At 49.1% G+C, this 27662-nt stretch overlaps 3 protein-coding genes across 5 annotated transcripts; all 3 read right to left on the bottom strand.

Moving 5' to 3' along the window:
* Nucleotides 1-1292: 1292 nt before the first annotated feature.
* LOC4815018 (poly(U)-specific endoribonuclease homolog) lies at nucleotides 1293-3562 on the bottom strand. Its single transcript, XM_001354515.4, has 4 exons — nucleotides 3356-3562; nucleotides 2150-3269; nucleotides 1662-2091; nucleotides 1293-1610 (listed from the first exon to the last, which is right to left on the bottom strand). The coding sequence occupies exons 1-4, from the start codon at nucleotides 3420-3422 to the stop codon at nucleotides 1377-1379; spliced, it is 1851 nt and encodes a 616-aa protein (XP_001354551.4). The 5' UTR covers nucleotides 3423-3562; the 3' UTR covers nucleotides 1293-1376.
* A 1945-nt stretch (nucleotides 3563-5507) lies between these two features.
* v (Tryptophan 2,3-dioxygenase vermilion) lies at nucleotides 5508-7547 on the bottom strand. Of its 2 annotated transcripts, XM_001354514.4 has the most exons (6): nucleotides 7391-7547; nucleotides 7165-7325; nucleotides 6960-7093; nucleotides 5917-6526; nucleotides 5760-5853; nucleotides 5508-5694 (listed from the first exon to the last, which is right to left on the bottom strand). In XM_001354514.4, the coding sequence occupies exons 1-6, from the start codon at nucleotides 7414-7416 to the stop codon at nucleotides 5577-5579; spliced, it is 1143 nt and encodes a 380-aa protein (XP_001354550.1). In that variant the 5' UTR covers nucleotides 7417-7547; the 3' UTR covers nucleotides 5508-5576. The 2 variants fall into 2 exon arrangements, with proteins under 2 accessions (XP_001354550.1, XP_033239646.1); XM_033383755.1 differs by lacking the exon at nucleotides 6960-7093.
* A 1838-nt stretch (nucleotides 7548-9385) lies between these two features.
* LOC4814466 (uncharacterized) lies at nucleotides 9386-26931 on the bottom strand. Of its 2 annotated transcripts, none has more exons than XM_015185969.2 (8): nucleotides 23071-26931; nucleotides 19320-19716; nucleotides 16836-17012; nucleotides 15180-15487; nucleotides 14708-15108; nucleotides 14273-14642; nucleotides 12799-14205; nucleotides 9386-12727 (listed from the first exon to the last, which is right to left on the bottom strand). In XM_015185969.2, exons 1-8 carry the CDS (start codon nucleotides 26374-26376, stop codon nucleotides 12242-12244), a joined length of 6852 nt encoding a protein of 2283 aa, XP_015041455.2. In that variant the 5' UTR covers nucleotides 26377-26931; the 3' UTR covers nucleotides 9386-12241. The 2 variants fall into 2 exon arrangements, with proteins under 2 accessions (XP_015041455.2, XP_015041456.2); XM_015185970.2 differs by having other exon boundaries at nucleotides 15180-15637.
* Nucleotides 26932-27662: the final 731 nt, after the last annotated feature.

Genomic DNA, 27662 nt, shown 5'->3' on the forward strand with positions numbered 1-27662 from the left:
AATTAAATTGCTAATGGTTGTTGCACTAAAATGTTGAATTAAATGTGGCAGAAAACAGCTGTCTACCACGCTGTTACGCTCACAGCCAAATTTGAGGTTGGGTTGAAACAAAAAATAATTTATAAGCAAGGTACCAGCTAAATTGCCCTGCCAATGGTGCCAATTTGATGTTAGTGCATTAATAAATCATTAATTTTTCCTTTTGTTATTACGATTAGTTTTGTTGCATAAAATATGTTCCGTTTTGAAAACGTTGCGTTTTGTAAAAACGGGAGCACCAATTTTGTCGTTTTCGAAAGTAAATCGCAATGTTTTTGGGCAGGCTCTGCCTGATAATCATCCAAATTGGATGCAATTTTTAAATAAACTTAACGATTTAAACAAATTACTAGCCATTTTATTTTGGGATCTCACATGTCTAATGGATGACCAAGTTTTATCTGAAGAGGCCGAAAAACATGTACGGGAACGTTGTAAGTCGCAGCTAGGGCCGCGACTCTGCAGAGGGCGCACAGTGCAAGAGGAAGCGAGGGAATAAGTAAGCGCGGGGAAGGCGTTGCGTAGATACTGCAGTTTCATTTCTTACTTCTGACCCAATCTAAACCAAACTCGGAAATCTGGTAGATATTGTACTTTCCTATGATTGTGTGCTTTCTGGTTTCTCGTATATTCAAAATCGTGGTTGCCACCTATTTTCGACCTTTTTGGGGGTGTGGGAGAATGTATAGTCTGTGAGAACTAAAACGGACAGATAGCCAGACGGAAGGGCAGACAGACATGGCTATATTCCTTCTGTAGTCTATAAGTCTTGAAGTCAGAAATCATAAACTATGGCCGCAAGTATTAAAGAATATTTAATTAAAATTGATCTGGATCCACAGAAATGTGTTGAACTAGATTTAGATGGATTTGGTACAATGCCAGGTACGTAGGCTGCTATCGTATATCGTATATCTATGAGAAAACGAACTTTGAAAATGGTCTTATTAGTTTTAAAAAAGTTGTCCAAAAAGATAAAACCCATTTCGCCGCACTGCAATACAGATGAACCCTTGATTCGATATTTTAGATGGCTAAAAATGTATTGAGTGGCGCGCGGATTGTGGTAGTAAAATAAGAGGTGATTGAACATTCTTTATTGCCAATGGCAATACTTATCATTTCAATTGAAGAGATGGACAAATCCTGCAGTGACACTGAGAGTTATATAAGGCTCTAGTAGGGTATGCAAAAAATCTGACTATCATGTCGTATATATCTGCTTTACGAAAGAACTTAACCTGCGAAAGTCATATTCGTGCACTTTCTTTATTTATTACAGCGTCAAAAAAAAAAAATAGTTTATATAGGACTACAGGAATAGACTGTTCAACTGTTTAGATCTCTGGGTATGCGCTGCCAATCAGGTTCTTCCCTCGGTAGCGCCAGGAGTAGGTGACGATGCCGAACTTGCTGTTGCCCAGGGAGACGGGGCAGGTGCGGTCGGGACGCAGTTGAAAACAGACCGTGTACAGGGCCAGCTCCAGCTCCGGCGAGGTGCCCACGAAGACGGTGTTCACGGGCTTGTTCTGTCCTTGGTGCGCGAAGCGGATCTTCAGCACCTTTCCTTTCTAAAAGCAAATGTGTGGATATCATTTGAAACAGAGCCTGGGTTCTCTTACCGTGCCAATGTCCTGCTCCTTCATGTAACCCTTGTAGTCGAGGCGACCCGCCTGCTCCTCCTCGCTGATGTACACCCAGTTGTGGAAGCCTATGATGGTTCCGTTCTTGACTTCGTAGACGAAGACGTGCTCGAAGCCGGAGCTGCCGATCTTGCCCTGACCGCGCGAGTACTGAGTGAACCACAGCTCCTTGACCAGGTCGCGGTGCGTCTTGGGGTCGGGCGTAACCAGGCCCTTCTGCTGCAGGAACTGCATCGCATGCCGCATCACCGATGTGGCCATCACTGCGTCCAGGAAGTCGTTCTCCTCCTTCCGCTCGTTGGCCGTCACGTGCTCGTTGACCAGTGTGTCGTGCTCGTAGTTATTGAAGAGCAATTTCATCTTGGCAATGGTCGGGGACTCGAAGGCCTTGGCGTCCACCTGGAGGAGTCTGCAAGTGGAATATGCTATTATTGTTATCCGATATTTTGTGCCTCCGATGAACTTACGGATTGGGGGCCTCGTCGGCACTGTCGATGGAGCGCGTTCGCCCTTGCAGGTTCACCTGGACCAGGCTGATCTGGCTGTTGCTCTCTTTAGTGTACAGCTGCTCTGTCAGCTGGCGGATCTCATCGTCGCTGGCCACCGAGTTGCCGGACGAATGGAAGCCCGGCCGAACTGTGGTCGTGGCAGCTCCCCCTGCACTGCTTTGTCCTCCCGTTCCCCCTGTATGCGGCACAAAGGACACTCCATTGGCGGGCGTCGGCTTGGTCGAGGGTTTGGCCGGATGCACGGGGTCCAGTGGGTGCACGGGCGTGGGCAGGGGCCGTCCCCAGGCGGAGGGCGATGAAGGAGTCGGAGTCGGAGTGGGTGTGGGTGTGGGAGTGGGAAGAGCATTGGGAGAGGAAGGTACAGAAGGAGACTGGACCGCGGGCAGAGGCGGATATTCTTCTTTCACGGATGGGCGGCGGGGACCGGGCAGCGCCGGGAAATCCTCCTTCAGCTGTGGCTTGGCTGTCGATGTTCCGGATCCGGGCTGGACATTGGGCGTCTTGGGTCGCTGGGTGGAGGTTGTTCCCCCGAAGCTTGCCAGCGGATCCAGGCCCGGTCGTCCGGCCGCACCTCCTGCACTGCCTGCACCGCCACCACCGCCGTAGCTCAAATCGTAGCTGTTCGGCTGCGGCTTCTGGGGGCGGTAGGGGGCAAATCCAGGCGGCAAATTGGGTACCCCGCCTGCTTCCTGGGGACGTCCCTGGGGTGGTTGATGGGGCGGCTTAGTGCTGGAGGTGCGACTACCGACACCCACTCCGTCTGAGGGCCACTGGGGAGCGTTAGCAGCTCCGAAAGGGGAGGAGCTGGGGGTATCAGGCCGTGGGCCCAAGGGCATCAGCGGGGCATGGGAGATTACCAGCGGCGGGGGCTTCTGGGCGGCCGAGGGAGTGGCAGCCACATAGCTCGGCCTGGCGGTGGTAGTCGTTGACGTGGTGCTGGTGGTGGCCTCCGTAGCGGACGGATCGCCGCTGCTGCCGAAGAACTTCTTGAAGCCGCCGAACCAGCTGGACTTCTTTGTTGTAGCCTCAACCACGTCCAGCGGGGCTGGCGTGATCTCGATCTCGCTCTTGTAGCCTGCTGATAATGGCAATATTCCAGTCAGTACCCGTCAATCAAGCATTTCCCTCTGCTAATGGCCGTCTGGCCTGACCCTATCCACTTACCTGCGATTTGGCAGTGCCCGGCGAGGGCCAGGCACACAAAGAGCGCACTCAATGCCAGGTAACGCATTTCGCACTCCGTATATTAACACTTTGCCTTGGAACACTTTCGCTGGGACTGGGATTGGGCTTGGGTTTGGGCTTGACTGCTGCTGGGACGAGAGACAGCGCGACCGACCACTCAGAGATTCAGTGCGCAACTGAGGCAACAACTCGAGCACGGCATCGGCATTGGATTCATCTTTACGAACGTTGTCGTTGTCGTCGTCGTCGTCGCCATTGTTGCTGGTTTTATTAATGAGCTGACGCCGTCGCGATCGCCGGTAGAATTTAGCGGGCTGCGCTCCACCTACTCGGAAGGGCATATCGGTTGCCGGATTACGGTGATAGTCAGAGCTAGCCCATCCAGCTTAATGGCTGCTCTTAGCCCGCCGAAGGTAGGTTTTATCCATGAAAATACGATAACGTTGATTCCTTCTGTGAGCTACAATCCTCTGCACAAATGGGATATAGAGCGTTAAGAAACGAACTCGAAACGGAAATTCCAATACCATTTCACGCTATGGTACACGTACGAGTACGGGTCTTACGAGTACGTGTCTAACGAGTACGAGTAGCTCATTCAGAGGGCTGTGCCGCCGGGCTCCCCATGAGTGCAGTTGAGCTCGCCACGGACTGTGGGGCTGATCTGTGGTGGGAGTATGTGGGAATGATGTAATTAACAGGAGGGCTGCCTCCTCTTTAATTGCCGAGCAGAAACAGCCATAAATAGTCCGAAATTAACCATCACCGAAAGGTAAGGAGGGTAGTGGAAATTGAATTTGATTTGCACAAATGCGGCGCACAAAGGCGTTCCAATTAAATATTGCTTACATAATGACTAGGAACTTTGATTTTTTCTTTATTTACTGCTTGTTTACCCTTATCGCAAGACGACCCGAATCCACTCCTTACACAAACACAGCAGCAATTAATTGCACTCGTCCAGCAAAGCGCTCTCCTCTCTAATAAATAATAATGAAACTGAAACTCAAACTCGAGTCTGAACCAGTCGCAACGCTGTGAGTCGTAGCACACGTGCCGCGACTCTACTAAGTGACTCAGTGATCGGCACGGCATAGAGGCTTGCCGATCCCTGGTCTATATACAGATTTATGCTTGCAGCATACACTACCCGAAATTTGAATACGTCACACATAAAAATACTTACAGCACAATCCAAAGAAAACGATTAATTGTAACCTTTTTTTCTTATCTTTATTCGGTTTAGCATAGATTTTAGAAAAATTTGTAGCAATATTCATTACTGACACTTGAATACGACACTCACGGCGTAAAAATATGGGTTGTGGTAAGTACTTTTCAAAGAAATTGGTAAAACTAGGTGTGTCTTGAGAGGTTTCCTAAAAACGAGTAAAATTATGGGAAAGGCATGAAGGACTTCTATTTCTGTGAATCACATTTCACTCGTCCATCAAGACGAACATGGACTGCTCTATTGAGGCTGATCAAGAATATATGTGCTTTGTGCGGTCGGAAACGTTTCCTTCTGAGTGCTACACACATCTACACGAATCGAATATACCCCCCATAATCTTTGAATACCGGGTATAGAACAAAAAGCGGCCTGCTTATCAGCCACAGAAAGGTCACTGGCAAAGGTTATGTTTTTATTGCCTCTGAATCTAGATGAGCAGTGAGTGTATTCGGGTGTTTTTCATGTATGAAAGTTTTTGCAATCACACAAACTCGTTCTCCGATGAGCACCTAATCGGAGAGGAGAGTACATTATACTCTCTGTATGTCATGAAAGTCTTCAATTTCTCTAAGCCAGAAATTCATAGTTTTAAAGCGATCTGTTGAATTAGTAGGGGGAAAAATGATGCTTTTCCATAGCTCGGAAACGTCATCTTACGATTAGCTTCATTTAGGTGCATCTGTATATTCCATTTGAGGCTTGAGGGTCGTGCTCTTTTTGCAGAACCAAATGTACCTTTGTATTTTGTACATGCAATTTCAAGCACAGTCTTCACCTGATCGTTGATCGCGATAGGGATAGCATACTTTCAGGCAGTCAAGACCCATGTTTTTGCTTAACAAAATTGATCTAAGTCAGACGAGGAATAGGTAAGGGTAAGAGCAAGGTCAAACAAAGTACGAGGATGTACAAAAAACTGCACTTAAAGCTTTATTTTTCTTGGGTCTGTATAGGATTGGTCAACCGTTAGACACTCTTGTGGACGAGCTTCTTGCGTATAGTCTCATCGAGAGGAGGAATCGCCTCGCGAGGTATCAGAAACGTAGACAGGTTGAACAGATCCAGGAATACTTTGTACCGATCACTGGAAGCACACAAATAGAACATGGTGATGGAGTTCAATGAGCGTTGCGCCGATCAGACCATTACCTGAGCGTGGAGCGAAGATATTGATACCCGGATGAGCCGCCGGTGCCCAGTTGCTGGGATCCAATCATGCGTTGAACCATGATCACGTGATTGTCTGCAAAAAGTGGGGAAAGCAGCTAAATAAGAGCAATCGGTATCGACGCAAAGGGGGACCTACAGCGCCACTTGGTGATCAATGAGTCGATGTCCATAAGCAGGGTGAGTAGCTGGTGGGGCTGGCTGAAACGCGGCTCGTCGCGGTAGAAGGTTATCATGATGGCCCCCTGGAGAGCACGGTGGCTGAAGCGGCGATCTCCGCGCTTCACGAGGGCCTCGTGCACGGCCGGGTCGAAGATGGAGTGGTAGACCTCGCGCCGCTTCTCAATGTCCATCAGGCGATAGTTTTTGGCCTGCTCCACCGGCTCTTCCATGGCGATCTCTACCTGGGCGGCCAGGAACTGGTCGACGCTCTGCTGGAACTTCTTCCAGAAGTTGAAACCGCTCTCCTCCAGACCGGGCGTCCGCTCCAGCCATCGCTGCACCAGCTCGAGTAGCGAGGGCTCATATTCGGAGCTCCTGATGGCGCTCAGAGCCTGCTCGTCGCCCCCAAAGACGTCTGAGTACTTCTGGTTGTATCTCACACGCTGCTCGGTAAGAACGCCCAGCTTGTTCTCGATCAGCCGGAACTGGAGTGACTGAAAGCCCGAAGCCGGCGCTAGATACTTTCGAAAGTCCATAAAGTCCAGTGGCGTCATGGTCTCCAATATGGGCACCTGGTCCACTAGCAGCTTTGTAATAAAACGAAAGAGATTATTAATGGTTTACAACGCGTTGATCTTATTGTTTGGTTTTTTTTTTAAAACGTGACTCTATAACCTATAACCTCTCTATAGAGGCTCATTCGTTCAGCCTGTAGAGCAGCCTGTAGGCAATCACTTTTAAGATCATTTGTTGGCCTAAAAAGCTGAGCAGACTGAATATTCACATACTACAATCGAATGATTGGAAAGTGAGCGGGGATCGATAATCTGGAAGATTGTTCAAAGGCCTTCATGGTACATGGCATATGCTTTGAAGATCATTGTGCAAACCGGAAATAAATGAAAGGATTCATCATCCAGAGCGTCCCAAGTATCAGTTAAAATATCTTTTACATATGGCTGGCAGGAGGCCGAATGAACAACTCGGGTATCATTTGTGGCCCCTGCGCCAGTGTCTTACTTTCAGTATGAGGACAACCCTATTGAGTCGCTTGACGATCTCCAGAGTTTTGGTCTCGTCGATGACCTCCGCGTCGAGCATGTCGCGAATGGAGTCGAACTCGAAGATTATCTGCTTGAACCACAGTTCGTATGCTGGCCAACAGAACGAAAGAGAGATTTGTGAGGGTGTTGGGCCACCGGATTGGATTGGATCAGGGACTCACCCTGGTGAGTGATGATAAACAAATGCTCGTCGTGGACCGGTCGCTTGTCTTCCGTGGAGAGCATGCACTGGGCATCCAGCAGCTTGTCGAGCATCAGGTACTCCCCGTAGATCTTGCCCACCTCCGTGGACAGCGGTACCGCAGCATCGTCGTGGTCGTTTCTGCAAGGAAACCCCGTCACTCAGTAAAAAGTCTGCACGTGGTCTCGCCCCGCGGCGCAGTTTACCCGTTTCCTGCATAGGGACAGCTCATTGTGGTACCGCAGTTTGTAGCAAGTCGGCTGGCGTACGGCGACAGACTAAACCCAGCAGAGACCCAGACCCAGACCCAGGCGACGCGATAACACCAAAGAGCAGCCGCAGCTATCGCCCAGTTCCATTTGATTGCACAGTCGCCGATCTGTTGCTCAGCCGAATGGCAGATGAACGCAAAGCCAAGAGTGCCCGTCCAGCAATAGAGTTGGTTATCAGGCGCTGGAGGTGAAAGTGCGGCCCTCACTTTGGTTCACACAAATAATTTGATGCGCGTAGCTTGTTTCTTCAGTTCTTGTGCCGATCTATTGATTTATTATTAAAAAGAAGACAACAAAATATATATATAATACATTTTATGTGTAAATATACGTAAACGCCGGAATTGCTATTGGAGTGCCGGATGCTCTCTCTCTCTTTTTGGAATCGCGAGCTCTATTATCTTCATTCTACCTAATTGCGAATATTCTAGCTGTTTCCATACCACTACTTCCCCACAAATGAATTACTTTCCGGCATTACATCTTGCTCACTCCGACAGGTGGCGCATACTGAACGACTAAGTGTGTGGGGAATGATCCGATCTGAACCAAATTCTGCAGTCAAGTTGATAGCGTCATTCTTGATGATAATAATCTCCCGAATTGTAGATGCAACAGATGTTCGTCATTTGAGAAAAGGGGCTTGCGGCGTGGACAAATACCTCCACCAGAGGGCACACAATGCAAGAGGAAGAGTGTGTAAAAGAGAGGGAATAAGTCATTGCGTAGTCACTGCAATTTAATAATGATTCGATCCGATCCAGATAGGTCAGATATGCTAGATATGCTGCAAGATATGGCCTGCTAGATATCAAAGGGTCGCGCAAAATATGGAAATACACTTGTAAAAGTCATATATCACAGCTCTCAGAGACTAGATCTAGGCGCTCGTCGGGACGGACAGACATGGCTTTGCTAATCAATAATAAATATACTGTATAGGGTCGGAAACGCTTCCTCCTGGACGTTACACTCGTCCACTTTCCCCACAAAGCTCCTTAATTCCTTGTAAGTTACGATACGATGTATACGATGATTTATCGTAAAAAAAGTAATGTAAATAATAGCAATTACATAAATACCTACCAGATGGGTACTCACTTCTTTACCTACCAGATAGCTACCCATTTCATTACCCGTTAGATGGGTACCCATATCGACAGCCACCATAAAACTGGTCCCCAATAAAGAAGAGCATTGGTTAGGGTCTGTCGGCGCAGTACTGATGGTCTGCTAATAGTACCCAGTACTAATTACTGAGTAATTTAATATTGCAGATAAATGCAATACAAATCTATGACACCTTTTTGGACCCAATCTTGATATTTGCGACTCTTAGAATTTTTTGTTGATCTGGGTACTTGGCTGTTCAGCATAGTTTCTTCCTTTTCTCAACATATACTACAATGAAACCCAATCATCATTTGTGAAATGGGAAGCAAAACTCTGCTGTTTGGTAATTTCTACATCACATAAGAACATAATGCTAGGAGCTTTGACCAAAATCAGCCTAGAGTAACGTCAAAGCCTCGTTATTTCCTCGCCAATTACTGGCTGCACATCAATAGCCATTGTAGCGGCAGCTTCTGCCTCCATTTGGGTATCCATTCTATCTTTTGACCCGTTGGGAGGGTTTTATTTTAGTGGTAGCTGGCTACGCCCAAAAAAAAGTAATTGGACCTACTCCATAGAGGTATTTGTGCTGCTTTCCAGTCTATGGAATGCAGGACAAAGACTGAAGTTGGTCGCCTTGGTGGTAATTGCTGTTGGATAATAGTCTGAATAGGTGGTACTTATTGGTAGGAGATGCTTCCCTAAGTTTATGTATAGAAGATTTCCTGTTGAGTTCTTCTGTATGATATCCAGATCGAATCCTTTCACTGTAGATATGTACTAGTAAATACTAAAATAAAGTGAAACACTAATTTGTTTACCATTTCTGTATTTTCATATATTTAGGGTTTTCGTTTGCGTTTAAAATTTATTTAGAGTCATTGACTCAGTCATTTATTTGTTGAAATTTGTTATATACTCGTACTCGTACCACTCGCATCGATTTTCACTTGCGATAGATCGTTCAAATCAACTTAGTTCTCGTTTCCCGCGCGTTTTCCTCATTTCCATGCACATGTAACATACATATATTCATTATACATTTTTTATATACCCCTTATACCTTAACTAGAACAATTTTTCCTCTTAGACCTTTGTTACTTTTGCATGCTGAAAATAATTTTCGTAGCTCTGTCGATCTATGAATCAATCAATGAAAGGCCAGTGTGTGTGTAATATGTATCTCGTAGTACTCGAAATCGTGTGTATATCGGGGGTTTTCTTTTCGTTTATATATGCATGTATTTCCACTGCATTTTTGTAAAAAAAAAATTGAAGGTAGACTCGGGTATTTGCCGTACATTGCAACACAAGGGGGTATGGATCTAATAATTCATGCGATTTGGATTCGATTGGATTGGGGATAGAATTCATTTTATGCCAGTTGGGTATTTCATAAACATCTAGTAAATATTCATATCCATATCCATATCCATATCCATGCTTGTCCGTGTGCATATACTTGCATATTGATTTACGTATGTATGCACGAATATATCTATTGATAGCATATTAAAACATGTACATATGTACATATGTCTGTGCAAATCGCGCTGCTCTTTCTAGTCAATTGTAGTGTTGGAATCTCCACGGGGATAAACAAGTAACAAAAATCGAACTGCCCAAACTGCACTTTAGTTAACGTTAGATACTAATCGTCCCTTATTGTTTATGTGTGTGTATATACTTACATGTACGTACGTACATATACTATAAGACTACATTTGTTCGTTATGCGCCCCTCATATTCGTCCGCGTTCTTAGCCCCAATCCTGTTGGCCCACAATCTATCTATCTCGTTCTAGCGCTCTCACTTCTTGGCGTTGTCTTTGTTCGGATTACATTACAGTTACAGTTACAGTCCGTTTCCGGCTAAGTACATAACTAGTCGGTAGCTCTAACTCCCATCAATTTATTGCACTCCACTCGAATTTCGTGTTTGCTTTCAATAATTTCAGTATGTTCTGTCCAATATACTATATGTATACAGACGCTAACACAATATCTGAATCTGAATCTGAATCGAAATATAATATCTTCAATATTTGTATTTGTATTTGTATACACATGGATAAGTACGTGTATCTATATGTACGTATGTATGTATGTATACAGTTTGCTCTTTTTTCCGAGTGGCTTCTAACTTTTGCTTATGAATAATGCGCACGTGGCTATCAAGTATGTATATGTATATGTATATCTATGAGGATGAAGGCTTCTGGGCCCAATCTGGAATGCTGGCAAGTTAGTTTGGCACTGTTAGTCTCAGCGAAAGAGAGGCGATGGGTGGGAATGGTGTGACGAGGGGTTCTGATGGGGATGGTAATGGTAATGGTAATGGTTTCGATGGATATACAAATTAAACGCAAACAAATTGAAGCAAATCAATGAGTACATATGCCTACTGTATATACACGTATATACACTGTATATATGCATACATATGTATATGTATAGGGCACATTTAATTTTATTTTAATATCATAATAAAAAAAAAAGAGAGATCTAAAATATCGTATGAATAATAATGATGCATGGGAATACAAATATCTATGAGAGTATGATTTTTTATCAAAATATTGCACTACATTGAATATCATGTAATATAACCTAGTTAATGTTCAGATGTACATATGTACGTCTGTACATACATATATACTACATATGTACATAAAATTAATTATGGTTCGACTGGCATTCAACCAAATTCATTTTCCCTTGAGCAAAACTGTGTTTTCTTGGCTAACAGAAAATAAACAAAGATGGGAGTTCAAAAAAAAAATATATATGTATATATATGTGTGTAATTCCTTTAAGTTTTACTTTTGCTAAATGTAACTTGAATATCTTATCGTTAATAATAAATCATGTTTCTTTGTCTTTGTTTTTGTTGTTCTTGTGGTTGTTGTTGCATTGCTAGCACCCAGCACGTACATGCTTGAAATAAATTCATGTCATTTGGTTGTATTTTGGTTTACATTTTCGCCGCCTTTTCTCATCTACAGCAGTAAGTAAATATAGTATGTGTCTAGAATATCTCTAGAAACTAGAACAAAAACTAAAAGTTCATTTTTGGAATATAGTGTAACATTGAGTGAAATAATTTCCATTGTCCACAATACATACATATGCGTATATAATATATATCTGATTACAATACGAGTATTCATAAAACAGGTTATCGTTAGTTTTTCTTAGTCTTGGCAACGAATCATCAGTATCTTACACGGCCTATCGTCCTATGCAAACCAAGCAGTAGCCTGTATGTATGTACGTTGCTCACGGGCTAAGGGGCAAGGACATGGACTCACACACGCGCACACACGCACACACGCTCACACACAGACACAAACACAGACACTGTCACGCATGCATGCATTCAGAAACGGTAGAAACGGGTTACAGAGCACGATTTAGGATGAACAACAGAGGAATAAATGACTAAGACGCTCGCTAGGATCAACTCAAGGGCAACTCAAATCAGGCGGATGGGATTCACTGGGACTCGCTGGCGGTGGGGGGCGGGGGGCGGACGGGCGCTCATCTGCCGCCGCCGCCGCCGCCGTTCACTCCGCCGCGACCCAAATGCACTGAAGTCGCTGACAGCTCGACGCGTTGACACTGGCGGCGCTCGACGATGACCGCCGCTGGCAGCGACTATTCAAGCGCGGGTCATACGTTCATCGCGTAGTACACTGATCCCTGGGCATGTGGCTGGGCCTGAGCCCCAACTCCGATTCCAGCCTGCTGTTGTTGCTGTTGCTGGTGTTGCTGCTGCTGCTGTTGTTGCTGCTGTTGCTGTTGTTGTTGCTGCTGTGCCGCCGATGCTGCTGTTGGGGAGACCATGGAATTGCAGTCGCTGTGCGAGACAGTGGCTGCTCCCTCCGGTACTCCACGCTCGCTGAAGCCCGGAATGCCTCCCTCCGTCCCGAACTGATAATGTTGCGGCATCAGTCGCTGCTGCTGCTGCTGTTGCTGCTGCTGTTGTTGCTGCTGGTGTTGCTGCTGTTGCTGCTGCTGCTGCTGTTGCTGATGCTGATGGTGCTGCTGCTGCTGATGCTGGCCGTAGTGGGCGGCGTGGCCGCGACCACTGACCACATGCAGCTGCATGCCTGGCAGGGCATACCCGATGGGCACCCGTATCGTTTGCTGAGTGACCTGGGAACAGAGCGGACGGGGAAGATTAAGGGGAGTCTAGGAGAGAAGTGTGCTTAGGCGAGTACCCTCACCTGCTGGTACTCCAGGATATTCTGGCGCTGAATGTGGGCTAGCTTGGGGTCCACGCTGCTGCTGGTGGCAAACTGGGAGTACGTCTCGGCATTGTACGGTATCAGCACCATGGTTTGGTGGTAGTTCCTTAGCGGCGGCGGCGACTCCGGCCGCCGAGTGGGGCTGCGTGCGAAGTGGCTGCTGTAGCTACTGTGCTTGCTCTGCTCGATGGCCGTGGCCGTCGCCGTGGCAGTGGCCGTGACGCTCTGGCAATTCTGGGCGGCTGCCGCGGCATACAGAAGCGAGGCATCGTCGCCGGCCGCCCCCTGCTGGATCATCGTCTGGCGGAACATGGTGCCGGCGGGCAGGGTCTGGTAGTAGGTCTGGTGAATGGCGGCCGCGTCGATGGGGAAGCGCTGCTGCTCGCCGGTCTCGCTGTAGAAGCTCCACGTGCGCTGTTCCGTCTTCTGCTGGGCAATCGTGTTCGCCTGCATCGCCGCCGCCATCTGCTGTTGCAGCTGCTGATGCTGATGCTGCTGCTGTGCCTGTTGCTGCTGCTGCTGTTGCTGTTGCTGCTGCTGCTGCTGTTGCTGCTGTTGATGCTGCTGCTGCTGCTGTTGCTGCTGTTGATGCTGCTGTTGCTGTGCCGAGGGATTCTGCTTGGCAGTGTTGGGCATAGCGTAGCCCTTTACCGCCTGCGGCACCGGCTGGCTGTTGACCACTGTGGGGATGGAGGCGCTGAGCTGCTCCTGCATCTGGGCCAGGATCTCGTTGGTGGAGCTGAACTTCGGCTTGATGCCGCGCACCGAGGGCCGCTTGTTGAAGCCGTAGTCGTTCTGCTCATCATCGTCGCTGCTGGCCTGCGACTGGTCCGCCCCTCCCGTGTACCGCTTCTTGAGCTGTTCGGTTCGCTTGGCCTCCGCTTGGGCGAAGACGGCCAGTTCGTCCTGTTCGGGGCGACTGGCGGCCTCCTGTCCGGGTGTGCCGGCAATGACATCCGGCGCCACCTTGCGCACCTCCTCCGAAACGGCGCTGGCCACAGCCCCACCTAATCCCGCCCCGGCAGCCATGCTGCCCAGGCTTTGAGCGGCCATGGCCGCGGCGTGCTGCCCCACCGGGTCCCCGGAGACGGCTGCAGCTGTGGCCGCGCCCAGGAGCTGGCCCATGTTGAATTCGGCTGCTGCGACTGCGTAGTGGGCGGCATGTGCGTGGCTGTGGCCGTGGGCGTGGGCGCCGGCGGCAAGGGTGTAGTACGAGGAGAGGTCGTCCTTGTTGCCAGCCACGCAGGCGGTGAGCGGAGCTAGGGTGGAGGAGAGGAACTGGCGCTTCGGCTCGGTCTGGCGGGGTGGGGTACGGTGGATCTGGGTATGGACCACGGGCACTTGGATGCCCATGCCCAAGTCGGGTGCAGCCGGACAGCGGCACTCCTGTGAAAGGGAAATGCAAAGGCTCTGTTTAGGGGTCTGCTGGGACAGAGGAGAGTACTCCACCCACCTGTGGTATGATGACAATGGGGTTCTCCTCCAGCTCCATGATCTTCTCTTGCTTCTTGTCGCGATTGAATATGTCCGCGATCTTCTTGTAGGCCGACGACCCGCTCGAGGAGCTGGAAACCGAGCTGCTGGGCGAGAAGCTCTTCTCGCCGTTCATGAACTTCTGGCCAGCGGCGGAGCTGGGCGCAGGATTGGGGTTCTCCTCGCCGGCGGGACTGTCGCGCTGGGCCAGCTCGTCGGAGCCCCGTTCGCTGGGGTCGGGGTCCTCGTCGACGTCCCGGGACAGCTCCTCGGCCAGGTCCTCGTCGATGTCGCAGGTCAGCTGCTTGATGCGGTCCTCCAGCGATATGTCCGACTTGACGGCCTTTTTTCTGCGAGTGAGACGAAAGACGGTTAGCTCTGTTTCGGCCTGGGGCAAGGGGAGTGGGGTAGTCACTTGATCAATGAGCGGCGAAGGATGTTGCGCTCCATGCTGCGGCGCAGGGTGTCCGAGTCGCCGCAGCTCCCGGGCAAGTGGGTCACGAGGCAGCCGGCCCGCTTCGACTCGTCGAAGGCTCGCAGGGCTTCCGAGGTGAGGACGGGGGCCTGGTGGGCGGAGACGCTGGGGAAGAGCTGGCGCACCGCCGAGTTGGGGCGCAGGGCGTTGTTGAAAAGGGTCGAGTGCTTCTTGATGGGGATGAGCTCGTTGATCTGGTTTTCGCTGTCGTCCAGCTCCCCGGCCAGCGACTGGGCGTCGCTGTCGCCGCCGGCATTCGCCTGGTCCTCCGTCACGAAGCGCACCGAGCGCTTAATGGTGCCGCTCTCCTCCTCCGAGGTGTTGTTCTGGTCATCCGACTGCTGCTTGACCGAAATCGCCGTGGTTAATAGATTGGATTGCGTGGTGGCGGGGCAAATGGGCATTTACTCACCTGGGAGATGGAGTCCTGCTTCCAGAGCTTGCCGCCCTTCAGTATGCCGCTTATCTGGGTGGGCGACGTCTCCTTTGGCGGTATGGGCGGTGGCATCTGCTCATCGAATGGCTGCTTCTCTGGTGTGGTAGCTGCGGCGGCAGCGGTGGCGGCAGCGGCGGCGGCGGCGGCTGCCACTGTGGCATTCGTCTTGGCTGGCAGAGCGGGTGGCTGCATGTCCGCGCCTGGGGCAAGGGCAGCGGGAACGGGAGAGGAAGCCACACTGGCCACATCCTCGTGTGCCTCCCGGATGATGCGCCGCTCGGTCACTGTGGTCATAGTGGTAATAGTTTCAACAAAAAATCGTTTATTCTTGGTCGAGCCACTGACTCCCGGCGGCACCGGTGCTGGGCCATGGCCGGGGCCAGTGGCAGTGGCAGAGCTGGCCTTGGCCACGCCCGAATCCTTCTTAGCTTTGACTGCTCAAGGGACACACACGGGCACGCACAGAACAACAAACCGGCGACGAGGCGGCATTCGTGGGGGCAAAAGAGAGCATTGTATTCGCATTGAGAGAAAGAGAGAGATGGGGGATATTGGATCGATGTCAGCAATGCGATCGTATGTACTGCATGTCCTTGATTGATGCTATGTACAGACAAATGTGGATGCATACGAAACCCGATGACGATGTACCATGGAACTCGAATAATTGCGCCTAAACGAGTAAATCGAAGCCTTTGACCATTGTTGATTGCTAAGAATTTGTAACAAGTTGTAATTCAAACTGGATTCTATCGGAGCTGCTCAAACAGCCTTTGAAGGGTTGAAAGGTCCTACCTGCTCAGAGTTTTCAACGGAATAGCTACCCAAATACGAGTACACATGGGCACGATGTGGTATGTGGCTGGAAATGGTCGGAAAACAGCTATAGATAATGATAATTGCTTATAATATCTCACGGATTGCCGTATAATATGTCGTGATGATTCTATACAAATTATAACCACGGCCTAACAGTCTCCTGATTCGCTTAAGACAGTCAGAAATCTCCTGCTTAAGAGATATACACACACATGTTAGTATATCTATAGCAACTTGGATGTCATAGGAATATAAAGATCTTAATTTTTTCGAAATTAAATGTATCCTTCCTTAATTTTTGAGATTTTTATGAGAATATTAACAAATCTTTACAGCAAGATTGTCTTTAAAAACGCTCAAGGGTATATGGTGATGAGAAAAACTGTCCATATATCATAGAACGTAATCTGAACAATATCTGTGAAACAGAAAATACTGCAGTTCCTAATAGGCTCCAGTGATGCCAGAAGAAACAGTTGCCTAGCACTTGGTTTCAAGAAAAAATCAATGCCCAATGCTCGATGCCCAATGCTGAGATGCGAAATTTCGATAAGGACAATGAGTGCGGCCTTGATTGGATGGGGTTTGCTCAATGTCAGGAGCCCCGAGGCCGGACTGGACCACCAATCATCGCCCGGGGTCGCCTGTAACGAGTGCAATTTGGCCCGGGGGCAGATGGTTGCGGCTGTTTGCTGTGCATGTATGCGCGTGCGTGTGCGTGATAAGGCTAATGAGCAGGGAAGGCTCGAGACTGATCGGGGGAGAGCTCCATGAGTGCGATGAATGCTTGGAGGGCTGGGAGGGCTACTGTACCTGCAGTGGGCGATGCCTTGTACTGGGACTGCAGCACGTACTTGGGCCGCTCCTCGCCGGCGATGATCTCCTTCTGGGTAATGCGACGCTCCGGTGAACTGGTGTGCAGAGGCAGGAGGGCCACCGCCGGCACTCCGAGTGGTGTCATCTCCTCTGGGCACTGCGGCGAGCTGCATTCTGTAAAGAGGAAGAGGGTCATACGTATATCACACAAAAATGATGATCAAATGATGGATCGGAAGCCAAGATTGGTGTATTTCCGCTGCTTGGTGGCTGCTCCCAAGTGGGAGAAGCGGAAGTGCGCTTGGAGGATCGGTACGGGCATAGCCATGGGCAGGCATGCCTCCACAAGGCCAGAGCTATGGGCTTGTTGCATTCGCGCTCCGTTAGGCGCAACAATTAATGACGGACTGCCTGACTGGCCCGCTTTCTTCCCTCCCCCTCCCCTGCGAACCGTTCCGTGCCATTCATTTTCAGGTTGACAGTCAATAAAGCGTGACCTCCGACATAAATGGAAATGTATGCGTGCCTGCACTCCTTTCGAGCCCCCGTTCTCCCTTAAAAAGTATCTTTTAGGGGTTAAGCCCAGACAAGATACCGTACCGAAGCCGTAAATCAATCAATAGACTCGATTAATGCTTTCGTTTGAAACGGCGGCGACGACAATCCATCTGGGGGCATGCGGGCATGGCATGGAAGCACTTATGGCCCGAATCGGGAGAGAGCAACAATTCAGAGCCATGTGCTCATAGCGGCCCACTGAATCATATACTTAGAACCGCACTAACGGTGGCAATTGACGACAGTCGCCAACGATTGCCAATGCCAAGCATTTGCCTGTAAGGAAAGGCTGGAAAATCACCAATATATCTATTTTTTTGGGCATAAATTCCATCCTAATCTTCCTTTGACGCTCGAGGATTTTTACGATTCCTAGCGAGTAATACTCGTCATAATTTGGGGGGTATTCCAAAAAGAAGCTTGCTCCCCCAAACATTTAAGGCAGACGTATAACAGTTTTGAATGCTCTGGATTTGGGAGCAGTATATAACAGTTTTGAATGCTCTGAACCTCTGATGAACCTCGTTACGCATTCTCAACCCCAATCCCTGGTACCAGTCTCTGTGGCCTACTCTTCAGGCGTTTTTTACCTGAAAGAAATTCTTGTTGCTTCGTGTAGATACAGATATCTATATGTAAGGAGCCACCAGGAGTCGTTTTCGACCCCATAAAGTATATATGACTGTCTGTCTATCGCCTACAGGACCTGTAAAACCAGCTTATTTCCACCTTATCACCTATGGGCCATAGGCCGTGACCATAGATTGAAGAATTTGAATCAAATCTAAAAGAAAACAGTGCCCTGCCCCGTTTTCGCCTTACTTCCTCTCGCACTTCCTCGTCCAGATCTAAGGGCCAGATGATGGATGGACAGGTGATGGAAATCGAGAGATGTTCAACAGACGGTGCGGAAATGTCTACAATATTGGTCATAGCGTGGAAAGGAAATATACAGGGTGCTGGAAATAGAACATTAGAGCATAACTAGCGTTCGCTCTCCCGATGTCTCCCCCATCAATGTTGTGTCTTCTCTCAAGACAAGGGCAAACAAATTGATGATATACGCGGTCTGCATTAACCAACAAATCAATCTGTTGCCTTTGCGAACAGCGATACCCAAAAGAGCGAGAGAGACTCGGATACCCGGATACCCCGGATACGGCAAGGGCCGCGGCTCTACTTATCTCTCAATTAGTCTCAAAGTTATCGTGGCAGATGGGAAAGATAAGAACCACGTCCTGTAGTTATGTTTTAATATTAAATCTTGCACTCCGTTTGTCATCTTTCCACCCAAAGACCTAGTTGATCATTGTAGAATAATGGATCTATTTCCATTTTTCAGGAGTTGGGAAGAAATTTTGAAAGACTCTTGCAACAGTTTGATATGACAGGAGTCTGGATACAAAATTTCGTTGCTCTAGCTCTAATGGTCTCCGAGATCTAGGCGCTCATCGGGAAGGATGCGCAGACAGACATGAATATACACTTTATGTTGTCGGAAAGGCTTCCTTCGGCTTCCTTCCACAAAACTAATATACGATGACTATGTATCCCTCAACTCTTCGAGTACCGGGTATAATAAAATTAACCAGTGCCAGTGCCAGTGCCGGTGCCAGTGCCAGTGCCGGGGGAGAGGGTAGCGAACCAACGAAACAAAAATAAAAATGGCGTCCCATTTGAGGACGCAGCTCCGCGATGGAGCTGTGGCAAATTGTCAACGGGCTGCTGTCTGTGTTTGCATAAAGAATTCATAATCAGATTACACAAAGGCAAACGATTGCGTTTGCAAGACTCTGAATGAAAAGAGGGCCCCTACGGGATGCCCCTAATTGCAGAGAGGCTGGCTGCCTGGACCTGCCAGCTGCAGTCAGCCCGTGGCCCACGTGAATGAGGCACCTCTAATCTCCCTCCCCGGCTGCTTACCTGCTTCCTGTAGCTGTTTGGCGGCGCACTCTGCGCACTCGGCACACTCGGTGCAGACGCCCTGCAGGTCCTCCTCCGACTGCGGTTTCTGCTGCTGTGGCTGCTGCTGCTGTTGCGGTTGCTGCTGCGGCTGCTGTTGCTGCTGCTGCTGCTGGGCACTGCCCACAGGAGGCGGTGGCGGCGGTATCTGACTGGTGCTGTTGCGGGCGGCCAGCATCGCGGCGCGCTGCTGCTGGAGGCGCTGGATCACCTGCAGCTGTTGCAGGTGCTGGGCCCCGAAGATGTGGCCACTCAGCGCGCCGCCGAGCGTGTTCTTCAGACTGCTGTCCTTGTAGCCGTCGGGCGGGCTCAGGGCAGCGTCGTCCACAAACTCAATTGGTGGCTGATATTTGGGACTCTATACGAGAGAAATAGACCCCGAGAGGGCAAAAGAAGGGAAACACGTGTTAGTTTGAAATGGTAATTAGTAGGCATGATTGTTCGCCGGATACGACCGCAAAATATAATTAAAGAAATGTATAGAAATACTTAACAAAAGATACACCAACAAAACTGTGTGGCCTGATCCCACTTTTACACGGCACTATGGTCAAAAAGACCTACATTTTGCCATTAGTCGAACTTTTCCTATATTTTACACTAAAACATTTAGTTTATTTTATAGAGAAACATACGATAAGACTCTAGTGAAACTAGTTTTAAAATTTGTGGCTCAGAATCGGCGCAATTAAAGTCAGCTGACTGAAGGGACTCTGGGCTCATCGGAATATAGCCGAAAAAACTTTGCCCTACTATTTTGGCTGTTACTTTAAAACAAAATCAAATTTTATAGAGAATATTTTTGTACGAGCAGGCAAAATAAATATTGTGTTTTATTCTGTATGTTTTGTTGTGGCTGTCCAATTGTTTTCAGCGTACTTACATATTAATAAGGAACGAAACCTGGTATTCTTTGTGTCAAAGTGTCTATACACTTCGGATTTTGCCGATATAAGAATATAAGCATGACTTCTTCTCAGAATTGAAATGCAGACCTACCAATATCAGCTATTCAGACACTTCAGACAATTATTATTACTAATTATGGACATGATCATATCCATACCTAGGTTTCCGTAACACAAAAATTACAATACCTTTTCGTTTGCTTTGATCCAATTTTGGCAGTTGGCCCAATTTAATGGTCCAATGCGATTAAGGGGGGTATTTTTATGATACTTTTAAAAACGCTATCCTCAACAACGCTTCATAAATAAAAATATAGAAAAAAAAATCAAACTCACAAGAAAATTTTGAGAAAAAAATACCACAAATTAGATTATCAACTTTTCAATTAAATCTGAATACTGTCCAGACGGTAAGCTGAAGCTACAAAGTTTTCAGAACCTATTTATAGCTGTATTTATACTTAATATACTTAAGTTAGGTGAAAAAAGAAGCACTTCCTCTAAAGAAAACATTACAAAAATAACATGTTTTTTAAATAAATACAACCTTGCCATAGAAAAAAACCATAAATAATGAACAAAATTGTAAATCCTCAAATCTATCAGAAAAAAGTTGAGTGGGTTCTTTGAGTAAAAACAGTTCGAGTATCTTCCCGGTCATAGTGCACTAGGAAAGTCAAGGGTCTGGAATCGATAAAATACTCTGCGACCAAAGGGTGTCAAAAGTGACAAGAAGAAGAAGTGTAGTTCCAAGTGAAGAACAAAGTCTCATCCACACTAACATAATGGGCGAGAACGTTGACACTTGTCATGATAGATGGGAGAAACAGAGAGGGAGAAGGAGAGCACTAGCACTTCGTTTATCCCCTTTCCGTCTAATGACCTATTTTAGTAGAATTTTAAAATATTTTATCTGTTTTACGCAACTTTTTTGTATCTTTGGTCTCTCACTCACGCTCCCCTCCGCCACAGCGAGCACACTGCACGAGGAAGAGTGTGTGTGAGAGGGAGTGAGAGGAAGGGGTGGGGTAGCGTAGCCACTGCAAATGGAATGTTTCATTCTGACTATAATAATGATCCGATTGAGTTGAGTTAACAGTTATTGAACACCCAGTATCCAGTATATTATGTCATTAGAGTATCCCAACTGCCTTATAAGCTCAAGAACTTGTAGTATGCTTTATAGGGCCATAGGCTTCCAAATTCAAAACCCTAGCGCCAAAACTTTTGTTTATGCAAAAGGTCCACTCCGAACAGCCCTTTTCCCAGTGCTAGTCTGGCCCCGAGTCTGAAACTCTGCTTCGAAATGGGAAAACGTCTGAATAAATATGATTTAATTTTTCCTGGGGTAGCTGTGGACCATGCAACGCCTTCAGTAAACTTGTTACATCCACTAAATGCATATTAAACTCTTCAGAGAGGACAAACCCGGAGATGGGAAGAGGCCGGGCAGGACGAGCATGGCCAGACATACCGTGCCAAATGGATGGGGGAGAACATGCTTGAGCAGCCCCAAGTCAAGAGCCTTGGGCGTCAGCAGTTGCGTTCTCAGACGGGAGCCGACTAGGCCTCTACCGACCCAACCCGACCCGTTCCGACCAGCGAAGATAAGCAAAAAAGCGGTGCACTTAAGTGTCGCTTATGTGGCAGCAAATTGAAATTTAAACGCAACTCGAGGGCCGCTCAGGATCGATACGGTATGTGCATGTACACGTGTGTGTGTGTGTGTGTGGGGGCTGGTCGGGGGAAATTAAGGAAGGAAGCAAGTCAGGAATTTCCGAATCAAGGCAGTATCAGTATCGGCCGCTCTGGCTCTGGCTCTGGCGACAACTTTCCCGATGTCCTTAACACATAAATGCGTCCATCATGACAGCACACGCACACTCAGGGACCAATTCATAAAAGAATACATGCATGTACATATATGTGTGTACACTGGCGAAAGAGAAGGAGTTCGACAACGACAACAATGACACGGCCGCTGCAGTTTCGAGTTACAGTTACTAGCAGAAGAAAGCATTTTGAACAAAAGTTTTGAAGTGATTTATACACACTTGTCAATAGAGAAGGAAGAGGGCGTAAGACTTGCAACTATTAGAGGCGACACAGACAAACACATGCCCAGGCACAGGCACATGTGCCCTGCGGCCCGTCCGCCACAATGAAGCGGTGCACGGAGGCAAGGAACCGGGGCAGGCCCGGCCATGGGGCTGTGCTTTTGCCTTTTCAATTGTTCACACATTGATATGAAAAGTTGGATATCATTTGCAGTAATTAAAGCGAAATGTGACAGTACTTCAACTATAACTATAATGAACAAAGAGGAGGTTGGGTTGGTACGAAGCCAGTTCGTCCCAGTTGTTCAAATATAGGCTGTACCCAATTACAGTGTTTGAATGGTGAGGGTTTTACTAGTTTGCGAAAGGCAGAACTCTCTTCGGAAAGGATTTGCACAACCTATAGTACCTATAGTAAAACCCCGAGAGTTCTTTCACTGATGCAGAGACAGAATACAGAATACAGAACACAGGAGGAATACTACGAGTAGTCCTTGAAACCTTTGACAGAGTAATGAGTAAGGATGCGGTGTTACCCGCATAGAGTATGCCTAACCAGCTCATGAAGTGGAGTACGTTGACATCTTGTAAGAGCACCACCATTCAGCCAACGGCAACGTGGCCCTGTAGGGAATGGGGTGCCACCAACGTTGTGCCCGCGTGGACGGGGCTCCTCGCTAATGCGCTTAACTTGGCTGTTCGAGTGGGGAGTCCAATCCCCGCCCCAATTAGGTAACTTGAACTCACCTGTGGCGTTCGTCCATCGCCGGCTTCTGCGGCATTGACCGCGTAGTTGCACTGGCATCCCTCCTCGCAGCAGAGCCGCACTAGCTCGTGTTCGCCGCAGGTGCAGGGCTCCTCGTCCTCCTCATCGTAGGCACAGTCCTCGCGGATCAGGATAATGTAGTCCGCCTCAAAGAACTCGTTGCGCGTCTCATCGAACACCACACGGTTCTTGCGGGCCGGCGGGGGTCGATTGGGTTTCTTCAAGAGGCCGCGCAGTTGACCGTTGACCTCGCGCATATTCAGGCCGTCTCCGGTTGCCGCTTCCGAAGCAAAGACGGACGGGGTGGTTGGGTTCCTGGCTGTTATTTTGGAACTGTTGCAATTGGCCGTGTTCTGCTGGCTATCCTCGAAGCTGGCTAAACACTCATGGCACTGGCATGTGCTCTGTTTGTCGTTGTCGTTATCGTTATCGCTATTGCTATCGCTATAGCTATCGCTTTTGCTATCGATGTCGATGTGGTATTCCTGTTGCTCGCTCACGAATTCTGCCAGCAGTTCGTCGTAGCACTGAAAGCTTCCAGCCTTCTTATCAACCTGACTTGGGCCGTGTGATTTCAGCCTCCGATGCTGGTTGGGGGTGTTGCTCAGATTCGGAATCTGGTTCTGATTCTGGCTCTGATTCTGGTTCAGGGCAATGTCGACCCACTGCAGTTGGCGGGCTGCCGTTAGGTACTCGCTGAACCGCTGCACATCGAACTCGCTGAGCGGTGTCGCAAAATTGACGCCGGCGGCGGGGGTCTCCTCCTGGCTAATGCCAAAGCGTCCGCCGTCACAGGCCTGGGTCGGCACAAATGCGCTCCGGATGGGTATGTCCGTCCCCGTCTCCACTTGCTCGTCGCTGTCCGTGTCCGTGTCCGTGCCGATTTCAATCACCACTTGGTCGCTGGCAGCTGCCAATGTGAGCGCCCCAATCTGGCCCGCACTCTGGCTCTCTCCGCGCCGGCGCAGTGGCGACTCGGGACGCGTATTCAGCGAATGTTGCTGCTGCTGTTCAGCTGTTTGCCCAACTCTGGTCGCTCTGGTCGCTCTGGTCGCTGGAGTTTGCTCGCTCTCACTTGGCGATTGCTCGACTCGAATACAATTTACCTTTAATTGAATTGCACTTGAGCTTGCGACGGCTGCACCTTCCTTAGTTTCGGCGGCAGTTTCCTTAACTATTTTATTGTGTTGAGCGGGTTGGCTTTGGGGGGTCGTCGCTGTCGTCGCTGTCGTGGCTGTCGTGGCAGTCGGACTGCGGCTGGGGCTGGGGCTGGGGCTGGGGTTGGGGTCTACTCCTCGCTCTGGGGGTAGTTTCTTTGTTATGCCTGTTGTTTTCTGCTGTTGCTGTAATTGTTGTTCGAGTCTCAAGGATGCCTTTACACAATCAATGTTGCTGTTGCTGTTGCTGCTCACGCGTCCCTGAAAATTGTATTGCAAGCGTTTCAGCCGCTGACTGGCTACAAAATCATCACCCAAATCGTTCTCAAAATCAATGAGATCCTGCTCATTGCAGCTTGTTGCTGTTGCTGTTGCTGTTGCTGTTGCCGTTGCCTTGGCTCTGATGCAGCTCTCCTTCGGGCTATTTCCCAAATCTTTAGCAGATACAGGGGGCTCCAACGATTCACAGTCGACGAGCTTCTCGTTTTTCTCGAATGCTGCAAATGCTGCAAGTGTGGCTGATCCCAGATCCAATCCCAGCGATGCTTGGGTCTCCTCCTCTCGGCGCTTGCTCCTGCTGCCAGTCCGTACAGCTACCTCTGCTGCGGGGGGCTCCGATGGCTGCCCTGGGGCGGCCTTGTTGTTTGCGACGGTTTTCACGTAATCCACGTAACCACAAGCAACAACAACGGGGACACTTTGTGGTGGGCGGGGAACAGCAACACCAGCAACATTATCAACACTGCCAGCCAAGGATGAACTGGGGGGGTCTGTCGGGGTATATGGCAATGACAATGGCGCCTGCCACTCCTCTTGCTGCTTCTTCTGCTGCCCGTTCGACTTGGCGTGGCTGTGGCAGCTTACGGCTACGGCTGCGGCTGTTACTGTTACTGCTTCTGCAGCTTCTTTTGTGCTGCTTTGCACATTTTCACAATTATAAAAAAAATCACCTACCACGCAGGCAGACAATGCGTTTTGCCCGACTTTTTCCACAAATTTTTCTGTACGCCGCGCGTCGTCGTCGCATTTGGAGTTGGAGTCGCGGTCGGAGTTGGAGTTGGAGTCGGAGACGGAGTCGCAGACGGAGTCGGAGTCAGAGTCCGCGTCGTGAGCAGAGTTTTTTCCTCCTGTGGACCGCTGCTGGTGCTCTTCCGTTTCCGTCTGTCGCCAGATTTGCTCACAATTTTCACCAGAATTGGACAGTTTGCACAATTTTGAGGATGTGGAAAAATGCTGGTGGTGTTGGTGTTGGTGTTGGTGCTGGCCCTGGTCCTGGTCGTGGTGCTGGTCCTGCTCCTGGTGCTGCTTCTGCTGCTCAGCTGCGACGACTGCCGCTGGTGCTGCTACTACAAGGTTGGCTTTGGAAAGCTCACTGCCAATTGTAGGTATTGAGCAGGCGCTGCACCCGTTGCCACTCTTTCCGTTACTGTCACTGGGTGGTTGTTGGCCAGCGTCTGCGCTCACGCTCACGCTCACGCTCTGGCTCTGGCTCTGGCTCTCACGCTCGACTTGCGCGTACTCACATTTCGTAGCCACTTCCGTTGCTGTTTTGTTGCTGCTGCATAAGCTATTGTTGTTGTTGTTGCTGTTGTTGTTGTTGCTGTTGTTGTTGTCGCCAATGTATACAGCACGCGCACGCGCGTGCGTCAATATGTCACTCGGTACGTCATCCGCTCTCACTGTCGCTGCCTGGCACGCCCCCAGCCCCAGCTCCGGCCCCAGCCACGGTTCCAGCCCCTGCTCCAGCCCCTGCTCCACCAACTGGCCGCTCAGCTGTATCCATGGCCTCTGACGCGCCTCGCATGGTTCGTTGCCAGCAGCATTGTCTCGTGAACTGCGTGCCGTGCATACCGAATGACCATCGTTCGGGCCTAGTCCACCATTAGCCGTGTTGGGCACGACTTCTCCTGTTTCCCCGCCACTTCTGTTATTGTTGCTGCTGTTACAATTTGCGTTTTCATTGTGCTGCTGGCTGGACGCTTTGTTGGCCACATTAACTGTCATTTTGCAGCAAATTGAGGCAATGCCGTCCACCTCCCGCTCCCGCTCCCGTTCCCGTTCACGCTCCCTGTCCCGCTCCCGCTCCAAGCCAGTCGCTAGTGCCAGCGTCAGCATGTCCACAATCAGCATGCTTACCGTTGCCGCTCGATCACATAGTAGGCCATTGGATCAGATTGGAGACTTCGGAGAGAGCCAGGAGATGGGAATTCCCCTTATTGGCAGTTCCCACAACAGGTTGTATCTCCACCAGTTGAGCTCAGTTTTTAAATATTAACCATTTCCTTCATGTAACTTTGCATAAATTTAAATTTATTTTCCGTGTTCAACCTTTTGCAGGCTACACAACACACAACACACAATTCACACGCGCACGCACCCTTGGTAGTAAATATTCGTTAGTATTATCGCGAACAGGTGCGGCAGGGCAGTGAAGCGCATCCTGGGAACAGGACAAGTGCTGCCGCACTGCTCGGGGCTGGCACTGTTCGTTACGCGCCACTGCGGACACACAAAGAGCAAAAGACACCACCGAGCGAAGGGACACAAAGCGAAAACAAAAATAAACAAAAACAAAACCGTCAAAACCGTACAAGTATTCCAGCCATTCGCTGGCTTCCTCTTTCCCAACTTCTTTTTCTAGCGGTAAGGCACGTCCGAGCGCGTTTCGTGGCGGAAGTCGACTGAGCGAGTGTAGACGAAGCCGCGAAACGAAGTTGGGCCGCGGCCGTCTTCGACTCGGTCTTCGTCGCGATCTCGGCTTCGTGCTCCGGCACGGTCGCCGTGGCCGCATGCGCAAAAAACTTGGGCTGCGAGTGCGAGTGAGGCAGCGAGAGACAGACAGCTCGCATGTTCGGTAGCTTGGGCCGGGGGTCGGGGCACAGCCAAAACAGGGAGTGACAATAACGCGAGGGGCCCGATCATTTTACGACCACACCTCGGACAGCACTCTCAGCTGGGCCAAGACGTGCTCGTCGCGCAGCCATAGGAAGTGGAGATTCGGATAATCGTAGCTATAATGAAAGTGATTAGACACATTCGCTCTCTGCATACGAGTGCACAAGTATGTCACTCCCATTAAATGGTCAAGATCTGACATTAACCACAGAATAAGAAGTAAAACACAAATTAGACATACAGTTACGGATGTATTGCATTGCGAACAAATTCCATCCAATTCTTCGTTTTACGCTTTATGGCAACGACACTCCTTTATCCCTGGTTAAGGACGGCTGTGTCTCTTATGCGATTCTTTAGAGAAGAGGCCGGCACTCATTTACTCACATGTTCACGTGTATCGTGAGCGGCAGCGCCCTTTAATATGCACATAAGATAGGGCCTTGCCGACCCCTCCTCCAGAACTTTGAGAGTACTGTACATTGATATTCGATATTGAGACCATTTGTCGAAACATCACA

The sequence above is a fragment of the Drosophila pseudoobscura genome, chromosome X (genome assembly GCF_009870125.1).
Source record: "Drosophila pseudoobscura strain MV-25-SWS-2005 chromosome X, UCI_Dpse_MV25, whole genome shotgun sequence".
Classification (NCBI taxonomy): domain Eukaryota; kingdom Metazoa; phylum Arthropoda; class Insecta; order Diptera; family Drosophilidae; genus Drosophila; species Drosophila pseudoobscura.

Excerpts from the sequence above, each read along its gene's own strand:
- v (XM_001354514.4), bottom strand. The coding sequence starts at position 7,416 with ATGAGCTGTCCCTATGCAGGAAACGG. Across the intron at positions 7,326-7,390 it reads TGTCCCTATGCAGGAAACGG|AAACGACCACGACGATGCTG; the intron begins GTAAACTGCGCC and ends GTTTCCTTGCAG. Across the intron at positions 5,695-5,759 it reads TATCTTCGCTCCACGCTCAG|TGATCGGTACAAAGTATTCC; the intron begins GTAATGGTCTGA and ends GTGTGCTTCCAG.
- LOC4814466 (XM_015185970.2), bottom strand. The coding sequence starts at position 26,376 with ATGCTGATTGTGGACATGCTGACGCTGGCACTAGCGACTGGCTTGGAG. Across the intron at positions 15,638-16,835 it reads CAAGGCATCGCCCACTGCAG|TCAAAGCTAAGAAGGATTCG; the intron begins GTACAGTAGCCC and ends TCCCTTGAGCAG. Across the intron at positions 14,643-14,707 it reads CTTCGCCGCTCATTGATCAA|AAAAAAGGCCGTCAAGTCGG; the intron begins GTGACTACCCCA and ends TCTCACTCGCAG.
- LOC4815018 (XM_001354515.4), bottom strand. The coding sequence starts at position 3,422 with ATGCGTTACCTGGCATTGAGTGCGCTCTTTGTGTGCCTGGCCCTCGCC. Across the intron at positions 2,092-2,149 it reads GCCGACGAGGCCCCCAATCC|ACTCCTCCAGGTGGACGCCA; the intron begins GTAAGTTCATCG and ends TTCCACTTGCAG. Across the intron at positions 1,611-1,661 it reads AGGAGCAGGACATTGGCACG|AAAGGAAAGGTGCTGAAGAT; the intron begins GTAAGAGAACCC and ends ATTTGCTTTTAG.